Source organism: Amblyomma maculatum, chromosome 3 (assembly GCF_055883805.1).
Source record: "Amblyomma maculatum isolate TAMU_Amacu chromosome 3, ASM5588380v1, whole genome shotgun sequence".
NCBI classification, from domain to species: domain Eukaryota; kingdom Metazoa; phylum Arthropoda; class Arachnida; order Ixodida; family Ixodidae; genus Amblyomma; species Amblyomma maculatum.
Window position 1 is genome coordinate 103,088,367 of NC_139346.1, and position 13,159 is coordinate 103,101,525.

General features: G+C 54.0%; 1 protein-coding gene across 1 annotated transcript; it reads right to left on the minus strand.

The window, feature by feature from the left end:
* Nucleotides 1-854: 854 nt before the first annotated feature.
* Nucleotides 855-1,235, minus strand: LOC146195446 (uncharacterized). The gene has a single exon (XM_084596800.1). The coding sequence runs from the start codon at nt 1,233-1,235 to the stop codon at nt 855-857; it is 381 nt and encodes a 126-aa protein (XP_084452926.1).
* Nucleotides 1,236-13,159: the final 11,924 nt, after the last annotated feature.

Sequence of the window (13,159 nt, forward strand, 5' to 3'; positions counted from 1 at the left end):
TCCCCGGTCCATGGCTGTCGCGTGAACTAACGGCGCTGCAATCGACTCTTGCCGGGCATCATTTAGCGGCCGGCACACACGTGGCTTTTGCGAACTGCCGTTGAACTGTACGCGGCTGCAGTATAATTATAACTACATTACAACAGCTTTGGCTTCGAAGAGACACATTACCTTAAAGAACGCGTTTGTGTTATGCGACATTCACTTGTTAATGCTGTGACACAAGTGTGAGCGCCGTCGGCTTGCTCGCCAGAAGCAACGTTCTAGTAACGTTGTCTGCTCTTCGGTTTCATTTCTTTATTAGCCGATATCGTGGCGCGCAAGTCATTTCGTATTAAATTATGTCGTGGCCGTTTATTTCGCAGCATTCCCCGTGGTGGCATTCAATTTTTTGCTTATTATTTAGCATTCACCTTCTTTTCCAGTTTCAGTCCAATTTGTGACAGGGATTCAAGCCTCTAATTCTATGCCATTCACTGTAAACGTAGGGTGAGCGCCGAGAAAATGCTGCGTCTTCTCTCTAAAATCAAACCAAATAGACGTGCGCTTTGCCAACTACGTGTCAGCCTCTATAGATGCCTAAAACTGACGGATTGAAGAGACGGCGTTAAATGCGCTATCGCATCCTCTCTTAAGACGAAGCTCAGGCGTTCTGCTATAAAGATTTAACGTAGGTACACGGATGTATTTATAGATATTTACAAAGGGGTAGCTGACCAGATGAACAACTTCATGCCAGCAGCGCCCAGCACGAATCACACACACTTCGTCGTTCTACACCTTCTACACGCGAGCACAGCATTCTGTCGTCGTCCCTTTCCATAACTCCCTGCGGCGAAAGCACCGTCGCCGTGCTAAGTAGAAGACGGATCAGGTGCATGGTACGGCTTGAGGCGAACTACGTGAACAACATCGGTGGCAGGGCGCGTAGATGATGTCGGAGGATCAAGACGGGCAACCTCATATGTCACGTCGGTCGTCTGACGGAGCACACGATGAGAGCCGTTGTACTGCCGAAGGAGCTTCTCAGAAAGACCGACACGCCGAGAAGGAGACCAAACGAGAACGAGTGATCCTAGGGCATAGTGTACTGGGCGATGCCGGCGGTCGTAAACAGACTTCTCGTAGGTCTGGGAGGTGGTGAGACCATCGCAGGCGATTTCGCGGTCCATAGTTGCTAGGGTGATGGCGTCACGGGCGTACTCCATGGTCGACTCCAAAGATGGCGGCAGCATTGTATCCAATGGCAATGCAGGATGTCGACAAAATAGAAGATAGAAAGACGAATAGCTTGTGGTGTCATGCCGCGATGAATTGTAGGCAAACGTTACATAGGGCAAGGCAATGTCCCAGTCACGATGGTCGGGTGCGACATACATAGATAGCATGTCAGTGAGGGTCCTGTTCAGCCGCTCGGTAAGCCCGTTCGTTTGAGGATGGTACGCTGTAGCGAGCTTATGTTGCGTGGCACAGGACCGGAGTATGTAGTCAACTACCCGGAAAAAAGTAGCGACCGCGGTCCGTGAGGAACTGGCATGGAGCACCGTGGCGAAGGAAGACATTTTGAAGCAGGAAATCGGTGACATCTATGGCGCAACTGGTTGGTAATGCACGCGTGATAGCGTATCGTGTGGCGTAGTCGGTCGCAACAGCGATCCAGCGGTTGCCGGAACTGGACGTCGGAAAAGGTCCGAGGTGGTATAGTCCGACACGATGGCAGGGTTCGGGGGGCACGTCGATAGGCTGCAGAAGACCGGCAGGCAATGTGGATGAGCACTTTCTGCGTTGATAGCGGTCGCAGCTGGCGACGTAACGGCGAACACTACGATATAGATCGGGCCAAAAGAAGCGACCTTAGACCCGATTGTACATTCGTGAGACACCGAGGTGACCCGCGGTAGGTGATTGGTTGGTTTGTTTGTGGGATTTAACGTCCCAAAGCGACTAAGGCTATGAGAGACGCCGTAGTGGAGGACTCCGGAGATTTCGACCACCTGGAGTTCTTTAACGTGCACTGACATCGCACAGCACACGGACGCCACTCCGTTTCGCCTCCATCGAAACGCAGCCACCGAGGTCGGCTTCGAACCCGGGTACTCCGGCACAGCAGTCGGGCGTCTTACCACTGCGCCACCCCGGCGGGGCCGCGGTAGGTGAGGACAGAGGAGTGGAGATGCTGAGGAACGACGAGCAGGAGAGGAGGTCCATCAGGGCGAAGGTTGCGGTGGTACAGGATGTCATCGCGAAGAACAAAGAGTTGAAGTGTAGGGTCTGAGGTGGCACCGCTGAGGCGATCGATTAGTGGACGAAAGGAGAAGTCTTGCCGCTGCTCGTCCGCGATGTTAAACAGATCAGAGTTAGCGAAAAAGCAAGGGCTGAGATCAATGTGTGCAGGATCTCGCGGTTCCACAGGGGGACGAGACAGGCAGTCAGTGTCTTGATGTAGATGCCCTGACTTGCAGACAACGGTGTAGAATACTCTTGAAGGCGCAATGCACAACGACGTAGCCGGCGTGTAGGGTCCTTCAGTGAAGAAAGCCAACAAAGAGCGTGGTGGGCAGCATGTTCCCAAGCATGTTCCTTCGGGCCTGGAGAATTGGAGGGTTTTCGGATCGGGTCGTTAGAGCAGCATTACCTCCAGACGCTGACGCTGCGGCCATCAGTTTTCCGAACGACATTGAGCATACGGGTCAGGAGATGACGGGCGGCGAGATCGGGGCGACGGAGAATGATGGCAGTAGGGCGGCGACGAACGGTTGGTGGGGAGAGTCTGAGTGTCGAAGCTTGAGAATTGCTGTTCAGAGGGCGATGAAGAGGGGCGGGAATAGACATAATCCGGGTAGCGGCGGTAGGTCGATGATGGAAGAGTTCGGCAGTGTCGAGAGATGTGACCGACTCTGGAGCAGTTAAAGCAGATCGGTCTGTTGTGCGGTGTTCGCAACTCATCGGGGTTGCGCTTGCGGCGAGGGTAGTATGGACGTCCAGAACCAAGTACCAGGGACACACGGTGAGCATCTGGGGAGCGAATGCAGCTTAGAGGTTATATCCCGAGGTTGGCGAATTCTTGCCGGACAACAGCCTGTATAAGAGATAACGTAGGGGCACTGTCCGGTACCGATAGTTGGGAAACTGCGGGAGACACTGTTTCTAGCTCCCGTCGCACAAGTCGTGTCAGGCTGTCGGATGTTGGCAGAGGGCAAGGTGGAGTCGAGCCCACGCAGGACGACGTCGCGACCGCGTTCGGCAGCCGCGTGAACTGTGAAGAGATACGGTGGCTTTTCGCTTGTTCAAACCGGCGGCATTCGTTTAGGATCGTGTCAACCGTTTCGCAGTCCTTGTACACGCGTAAGTTGAAGGCGTCATCTGTTATTCCCTTTACTGCATGACCAACATTAGCACTCTCTGACATTGCAGGGTCAACTTTCATGCAAAGGGCCAGAATGTCCTGAATGTATGACACATACGATTCTGTGGACGATTGTTTTCGACATACCAGCTCCTTCTGCGCGGCTACGTGATGTCTGATTGGCTTACGAAATAAGTCCAAAAGTTTCCGCTTGCAGAGGTCTCAACTGGTCAGTTACTCCTCGCGGGTCTCGAACCAGATCCTTGCAGTGCCCGTCAGGTAGAAAATTACGTTAGCCAACTTCATAGTCGGGTCCCACCTGTTGTGTACGCTCACGAGCTCGTACTTATAGCGAGCCAGTCCCCCACATCAGCACCGTCCACTCCATTGAAGGTTCCGGGATCACGCGGGTGGGCAATGATGAAAGCCGGGGTGAGGGACGCCGATGGTGCGGCCTCGTCGCTGGGCATGGCTAAAGAGCTGGGAAGTCGAAGACCGCTGCGGAGTTCCGTGCTTGCTGTAGGCTACCCAGTACCTCCACCAATAATGTAACATAGAAGCACCAATGTATTTACAGATATTTACAAAGGAGTAGCTAACCAGACGAACAACTTAATGCCAACGGCGCCCAATTTTGTCGTCGCCGTCCCTTTGCAATATATGTATATATATATATATATATATATATATATATATATATATATATATAGAGAGAGAGAGAGAGAGAGAGAGAGAGAGCGAAGTGTACGCTTCATTTAAAGAAATATTTTACTGGACTCAAGGTTTCGACCAGAGGCTGGCCTTCATCAGGAGTGCGAATGCAAGCCATGGGGGTAGGTTCTATATGCAAAGAGTGGAAAAAGAAACAGGTGCACAGAGGAGTACAATGGCATTGTAGTGGTGGGTGGGGTAAAAAGCAGGTGCAGGCGGAGAGTGAAAGAAAGTGCAGGTGGGGAGAGCAAGAAAAAAAAGAAGGCACATGGAAGGAAGCACAGTAATAGGTATGACCCCAGGCGACAAAAGCAGGAATTGTGTGACCTTTATTGTGTATATGGTGGGGGAAGCTGACATTCCTTTGGGCCACCTGCAGTAAGCTTGACTTGGCCGTTTTGTGTGTGTTTGAGGAAGGAATTTAAGGGGTAACTGAACTTTGAAGGGGAGAAAGAATACCAGGGCTCTCATTTATACCAGCCTGCAGGGCATTACATTTAAATATAAAGTATGATTCTCGTCGTTCCCGTTCGCGGTTGCTGTGGAAGCCGCTCTGGAGCAGGAAAGCTTTAAGTTTGTCGAATTCGTGACTTTTCTGTTGCAGGTGTTTGGACAGGGGAAGGTGGGGGAGAGATTTTGCTGTGCGCGCGATGGTTGTTGAAACGAATTCGGAAGGGGTTCTCGGTCTTCCCTATATATGTATTGCATTTGACACTCGCCACACTCGAGCATATATACCACGTGGTGGTGGTAGTGGTTGATTTTTTTTAATAATCAAAAAGAAGGAAAAGAGTATTGCCGGCCGCGGCAACTGCTATCTAAAAAACTGAAGCACTTGAGCTGCGGCCGGCGGGAAGGAAAAGGGGATAAGGAGAGGATAGCGAGGGGAAGTAGAGAGGGGAGCGATAGGAAGAAAGGACAGGGGGAGATTTGTACATTATTTACAAAGTACAGACGGTCAACGAGTTCGCATCGCTCGCGCGCAAGTGTCCGAGCACTGTCCACAAATGCCTGCGCGCGAGCGGCCACTGCAATTGTTTACTATATATATATATATATATATATATATATATATATATATATATATATATATATATATATATATATATATATATATATATATATATAACCCCATTGATGTATATACATAGTCGCGCGCACTTAGCGTCCTGTCGCAGACAGATCGCGCGCGCGACACAATGCAGCACGCACTGCCTCGCGGCCACAGGAGCGTCTCGATGCTGTCCGGGATGATTCCGAGCGCCCTATAAGCCGCGAGCATCTCGCGACGTGGCTCTGCGGATGCGTTACAGCGAAGCAGCATGTGCTCCAATGTCTCCACTGCACCACAATCACCACACACGTCGCTCGACGAAAGTCCGTGGCGCACCCGTCTTACCCCGGGCACACGCAGCCGACGCCCACTCGGATGAGCATTGCACGCTGTAGGCGCGACAATGAGCGCGCGCCAACAGCAGGGATGCGCTCTCCTCGCGTGATGCGTGGGTCCGGGTGTTGCTGACGGAGGTGGTCATAGACTAACGCGCGCACGTCCTCCAAAGCGAGAAGTTCGTCGCTGGGAGGGAGTTGATGTGCGGCGGTGGCGAGTTCATCGGCTTGCTCACTGCCATGTATACCGCAGTGGGCGGGCACCCACTGCGCGCGAATGCTGCTCTTTCGCTCTGCGAGGTGGTCGAGGCGCTCGCGTATCGCGCACAGCAGCGGTGTGCCACGGCCGGGAGTCTGCAGGCGGCTGAGGGCTGCGCGGGAGTCACACAGCAGTGCACACCTGAGTGGTGGCGGAGCAATGGTGAGCAATAGGTCAAGGCCCAGGCGAAGGCCCAGTAGTTCCGCCGTGGTCGAAGAGCCCAGGTGTGTCACTCTTTGCTGGCGGTGCAACTGCAGGGCAGGGATGGTGGCCGCTGCAGCGAGCGAGCAGTTTTCTCTCGCCACGGAGCCGTCAGTGAAAACAAGCAGGTGGTTGCTTAGTTGCTCGTGTATGACGGCTCTGGCTAGCTGTTGCACTGCACAGAGGGGTGTGCTGCGTTTTCCCGCGACGCCGATGATCTCGCGCTGTACCTCCGTCGTGAGGGGCCACTACGAGCAAATCGTCACCACGTGACGATTTGCTCATAGTGACACCGCCCCCTTGTGCTGATGTGAATTTTTGCATCGAGAACTCTGAGGGGATCCCAGACCGAGATCCCGCAACCGGGTGTCTATCGCGCAAAGGGCCCCCTGAAGGCACTCTCTGACGCGGTAAGCCTCGCCCGGCGGCCCCAGGCACCACAGTGCGATGTCGTCCGCGTGCATGGAGATGTACAGACGGTGCCGGTTGACTGCGGGCAGACAGCCCGGCACCGCCGACATCGCCACATTGAATAGAAACGGCGACAACACCGATTCTTGCGGAACGCCTAGATCCACCGGACGGGGTCGCGAGAGAGCACCTCATACGCGCACGCGAATAGCGCGCGCGTTGAGGAAGCCCTGAACATAGCGCAACAAGCGCCCGTTCACGCCTGCCTCTTCCAGCCTCGCGAGGATCACCGCACGGTGGAAGTTGTCAAACGCACTCGACACGTCGAGCAGCAACAGCAGTGCGACCTGCCGCGCCGCTACGGCGTGCTCGAGCGCGGAAACCACGTCTGCGATTGAGTCCGCCGTGCAGCGCATCCTTCGAAAGCCTGTCTGACGCTCATCGAACAAGTCCGCCTCCGCGGCCCGCGTGTGTAACCGATAAAGCGCCATATGCTCCATCACCTTACAGGCCGCCGACGTCAGCGCCACAGGGCGATATCCGCTGAGCTCCGTGGGTGAGCGACCTGGCTTCGGTAGCGGGCAGAAGACCGCTGTGCGCCACTCCTCCGGTAGCTCCCCTCGTTCCCACACCAGGTTCAGTTGCCGCAGAAGGACTTGACGTTGCTCCGCGTCCAGGTTGCGCAGCATCTGGTAGGTCACCCCGTCGGGCCCGGTCGCTGAGCGGCGGGTGCAGCGGCACAGGGCATCATTCAGTTCCACCGCTGTGAAGAGCGCGTTGCACGGGCCGTCGTCCGGGGCGAAGGAAAGGACATTGGCATCGGGACTCGGGCTTGGTGTAGTCGCTGCGATGGCAGCGGTGGTCGCGGGGCGCTGCGGCGCAAACCGGTCAGCGAACCGCTCAGCTAGTTGTTGGGTTGTTTGGCTGCTTGAGATGGCGAGAGCGGCGAGGGGCTGAGGGTTCGCCTGAGGTGTAGTGATGCGCCGCAGGGTGGTGAAGAGCCGCCGGGAGCTGCGATCCTTCTCCATCGTATTGCATAGAGAAGCCCACTGCCGGCGGTAGAGCTTTTTAGCGTGCCGCCTTGCTGCCGCGTCCAGCCGATTGTAAACCGTCCAGTCTTCCGGTCTGTCCGTCCGTAGCGGCCTGCGTTCTGCCACGTCTTTCTTGTCACGCAGATCGAGCAGCTTCTTGTCGGGTGTTGGCTGACCAGCTCGCACTTCTGCGTGACGCGTGGCTGCGGGAGCGCTTCGGACGAGACTGGTGAAGAAATCGGCACCGGATGCAGCGGCAGCGTCTACCTCGCGGCGAAAGCCGCCCCAATCTACTGTTGAGTAGGTACGCATGGAGCGCGCTTCTTTAGCAGTGGGCTCTATGGTGATGGAGAAGTGGTCCGAGCCCCAGAGAGATGACGCACGATGCCAGGTCGCCTCGATGCCGCTGGACGCGAACGCTATGTCGATGCAGGAGCCGGGCGAACCGCGTCGTCGAAAGGTGGGCTGGCTAGTGTTGAGGGCGGCGAGTCCCAGCTGTGTTGCCGTGTTGTGCAAGTCGTCACCGCGCCGATCATTGCGCGCACTTCCCCACGCACAATGATGAGCATTGAAGTCCCCAACGATTAGTCGGCGTGGGGCACAACACGATGATGCGGCACGGAAACACAACACGTTCCAGGCCACAGCTGGGCGCACATAAACACTTGTCACTGATGTGTCATCACCTCCGACGCGCACTGTCACTGCCACGCACTCCTGGGCGTTGCTCGTCGCCGCCGCCGTGTCGACGAGAGCATGCTGAACGTCGCGCCGCACATACATAGAGGCCCGAGATTTCCCAGGTTGGTGGTTCGGGTCATCGCAGGGGACTGCCATACATGACAATTCCTCACAATTTGTTGGTGAATGGTAGCCAACGTATCCGGGCAGCCACATTTGGGGCTCCCCTTCCCAGAGGCGGATGTACGTCTCCTGTAGCGCGATTACCTCTGGTTGCTCTGATGTTATGCGCGAGCGGAGCTCGGGATATCGCGCCGCGAGGGAACGCACGTTCCACTGCAGGACTGAGGGAATGCAAGGGGCTGCTCGGCGACTAGCCATGGTGTTGACTGTTTAGTGTAGGAGTGCCTGTCGCTTCCTCGCAGATGCGGCGACCCTCAGAGCCCTCCGGTAGCAGCACGCTGAGTGCGCGCAGCGCGGCCTGTAGGCGCGCAATTAGAGCATCACGCGCATCCGGAGGGCCGCCAACGGAGGGGGTGGAAGCGGGCCTTGCGTGGGTAAGGGGCTGCTGCTGTTGCTGCTGCTGCGGCTGCCGGGACTGTCGCCTCTGGGAGTGCTGCTGCTGGGGCCGCCGTCGCTGCTGCTGCTGCTGGAGCTGCCGCGGCTGCGGCTGTTAGCTGAGGCTCGCAACATGCGCGTAGCTGCGCTTGCTTCCTTGTTGTTGCAGGGCTGGCGAGACCGTTTCTTCCAGAACAACAGCGCGCACGGCCCGCCGCGAGAGAGGCACTTCTGACGTAGCCAATATAGTAGCGACATGCCTTTCTCGCTGCCAGTGATGACATGCCGGGTCTGTGGCCGCATGCCGGCCGCCGCAGTTTGAGCAGCGTGGTTTCCCACTAGTGCACGCGCCGATGTCGTGTGGTCCACCGCAGCGGGTACAGCGCGCGGCAGGTTTGCAGGCCTCGGTGGCATGTCCCAGGCTGGAGCAGCGGCAACACTGCAGTGGCCGCGGGCGGCAGGGCCGGACGGGGAGACGCCGCCTGTATATCGATACATGTGACGGCGGCGTCGGCGCCGCATACCGGAGAAGCAGCGTGCTTCCCGACAGCGACGCCGACGTCACAGCCACTGTCGACTCTGCAGCGGCAAGCAGCTGATCTGCCGAGCGGCACGCGTCAACGCCGAATACGAGTCCGGTGGACTGATTGCGAGGGGCTGGTTCCTTAGCGCGCACTGTCAGGCCACGGATCACAGTTGTGGCGAGCAGCGAGCCAAAGGTGGTCTCACACCCAACGTCCACCGCTACCACGTTCCGGCGCGTGTTAACGCGAACCGCCAGCACACCCGGGCATGGGCTCAGCTCCTCAGCAATCTCCCATCCCTGTTCCTTTGTGATGGCAGCGCCGCGGTCCTCCAACCGGAACAGAACTGTCCAGTGAATCCCCTCGTGAGATGGCACAGCAGCAGGAGCTTTTTGGAGGGCAGCCCTGCGTCTCCGTTGGGCTCGGGTTGAGACCTGGCGCCAGGGAATCAGGCCAGTGGCCTCCTGTGAGCACGCGGATGCCATGGGGGGGGGGGGGGGGTGGCTCTCTTCACTGGCAAGCGGGCGTACGAACGGACGGCCGTTCGTCTGGTCCCGCGTCGGGCTCAGGCTGGCTGCAGCACGCTCACGGGCGGTGTCCGTTGGCGCCTGCTGCTCCTCCTCAGCCTGTGTCCTCGCCATCAGCTGATCATCAGCAGTGCTGGTTCCGCTTCCCAAGGGTTAGGGTCCCCTTGGTGCTTCCCCTTCCGTGGTAGCACCAAAGTGCTACCACGGGCTCCTAACCGCCGAAGAGGTTCCGGGAATTGGCGGATGGGGAATCAATTTAATCAACGCGCCATGCAGTTCAACAACGGACTCATTGAATTGTGTTCTCAAAGCAAAAACTTGTTCTACCTCCACCATTCTTTGGAGGCCTTTCCCGCTACCAAAGTTCTGGCTGCTGATGGAGTGCACCCAAGTTCTGGAGGTGTTTCGGTGCTCGCCTGGAATATCTTCAACCTCCTCCTCAGTGCTCAATGGCATTGCTTGGCCCCATGGAAAGACCACCTGCCAACCTCGGATAAGACCCACCAACCCACCATGGAGCACAGCATCCGATAGTTGCCAGCTGTTTTGAGGTGGTCCCATCCCAAAACAGTGAATATGCTAGTCCATCCGCAACACCAGATTTCCCAACCATTGAGGAAGCAGAGCATCTGATCAACCAAGGACGAACATCTGGGTTGAAACGCCGCCGTGCCATGCATAACCTACCACCAAGTGGTTCAGGCTACACCACACTCACGAAGACAACTACACCCCCTCGCCAAGCTCTGCTGCTAACTCCAAGATAACCACATTTCACTGCGCCTCCAGCCGCCGCCAAACCATCCAGAACAACAGGAAATCTTATACCGGATAACCACACCTGCCCATGATCAAACCGCCCGTCCCTACTACCGACGCCTGCTGTGCAAGGCGGTACATCCCCGGCCTCCACTTCGACGAGGCCCCGATCATGGATGGGTCCAGTCTCAGCTGCAACACTTGGATCCCAACAAGCTTCATCCACCATGCAGGGCATCGGAAATGACGTCAGCACACCCACTACAAGAGACACAACAGGACACCAACAGCCTCCTTCCAATGAAAATGAGCGTCCAGAGAGCGCCGCTACACCGAAACAATGATATGACCTCAAGCGACGCTGTGGCTCAGCCCAGCGAATTAAGCGGTACTGACTGGCTGACCGAGCTCGCCCGCCTACTGCTCCCTCCTCAGATGATGCCAAGCACTCCAAGCATTTCTTAAAAGCAAGAAAAATTTTAGACAAATGAATCAGGCACCAGCTCCATGTAAAAGCCCTTAAAAATTTATCTCCAGTAAGAATATGGTACCGAAAGGCCTTTCTGTAGATTTAAATCCGTCAATGATCAACCTTTCGAATGCCCATAAATTGGCTTGGAGCCAAGAACTCCACAATGCATCACTTATCCTTCTGAAAATAACCATAAATCACTGCGAGGAGACGTTGGCATCGCTGAGTCGGGAGGAGAGGCGGGTTCGTCACAACATTACACTATCAACAACTGAGGGCAACGAGCTTGAAGTCTTCCAGTGTAGGAGAGCTACAGAAATTTGGACTAAGAAGTGTAAAAAATTTCAAAGAGATAACGTCCCTTCTTATATAAACCTTGAGCATGGCGCGACACCGCAACCGAGTAATGTTTTAAATCAGTCTTATCACAAAGCAAACGATTCAAGAACCCACCTAAACAATTCTACCCAAACACCGGACAGACCACACTTTCAGCAGAACATTCTTAACTTCTCAAACGCAACGCTTACCCCGGAAGAAACAGCACTCCTATCCCGTGGACTGAAATTCTGCCCAAATATGGGACGATACGGCGAATGCAAATTACCTAAGGATCTAGACAATTTTTCACGAACCCTAAGACTACAGGAATATTTTTTCGAAAAGCCTAGCAGTAATTCTGCCTCACTTCCCCGGTCTCAGGAACAGTGGACCCCTAGATCTGGGAGGGAAAAACATCTGGATTTGTACATAAAAGCTGTACAGTGGGACATCCTTCGCGCTTCCGAGACCTACAGGCCCGGACCGTCTAACATTTCAAAAAAAGAACGTAACGCCTTAACATCACTTATGCAACGAATGGAAATCGTCATCAAACCTGTCGGTAAAGGAGGTGGTATAGTAATTATAAACAAAGACGATTACATTAACGAGGGATATCGCCAACTCAACAACTCAAATTTCTATGAATTACTCCCATCAGATCCCACTGTCGAACACCAGAAAATTATAACACAAACTCTAAAGCAACTCACCGTGAAAGGGGAAATACTACCCCGAGTAAGTAAGGAACTAGATGCAATAGATCCGTCCTCAGGGCGTTTCTACATGCTCCCGAAAGTGCACGAAGAAAATCATCCCGGTCGAGCAATCGTATCCGGCATTGGCACGCTCACAGAACCAATATCTAACTACATCGATTACCTCATCAGACATATCCCTCCCAAACATACATCTTACATACCCGACACTAATCACTTCCTGAAAGAGTTATCTAAATTTACTGTCCCCAAAGGTGTGCTTTTAGTGACCCTTGACGTGGTGTCCCTTTACACGAACATTCCGCACGAGGACGGGATCCAAGCTTTGATCCCATCATATGAAAAACACAAAGCCCCAAACTCCCCTAGCCCAACCGCCATCGCGTCACTCGCTAATCTGGTTCTGAAACTCAATTCCTTCGAATTCAACAACTCGTATTACTTACAAATCAGTGGTACAGCCATGGGAACGAAAATGGCGCCAAACTATGCTAACATATTCATGGATCACATTGAATCTGACTTCCTACGTTCGTACCCAAAAAAAACAGCTTTTTATAAACGCTTCCTAGACGACATATTTATCATATGGACAGAAAACGAGCATGAACTCATCCAATTCATAACCTCATTTAACAACATACATCCCAACATCTCATTCACACGTACCTACTCTCCACTCAAATGAACGTCCTGGACGTATTAATTCAATTTGAAGACGGGGCACTTATTACCAATGTCTACAGAAAACCCACGGACAGACAACACTACCTTCATTTTAAAAGCTGCCACCCGCGCCACTGCAAAACATCAATTCCATACTCTCAGGCAATAAGATTCAAACGAATCTGCTCAAGCTCAGAAGATTTTGAGGAAAATTCCAACCGTATGCGGGAGGTTCTGAAACACCAGCACTATCCGCCAACTATTATTGATGATGCCATCCAAAAAGCGGGATTAATTGATCGCAATGAAATATTTGGGGATGGCCGGCCGGCAGCACAAAATGAACACCGCTCAAATCTGATATTAACTTTCGCAAACAACCTTCCGAACATCAACAAAATACTAAAAAAAAAAAACACTTTAACATCATCCAACAAAGTGATCGCCTCTCCAAAATTTTTTCTGTGGTTCTGCGGGTTACATACAGACGACCAAAAAATTTACAAAATTATGTAGTACACTCTACTATTGATAAAGCAGATCTTGTGGGTTGTATGCCGTGCGAAAAGAATAGATGTCAAGTT

What these genes read in the sequence shown, in the direction of transcription:
- LOC146195446 (XM_084596800.1), bottom strand. Translation starts at nt 1,235, where the DNA reads ATGCTGCCGCCATCTTTGGAGTCGACCATGGAGTACGCCCGTGACGCC.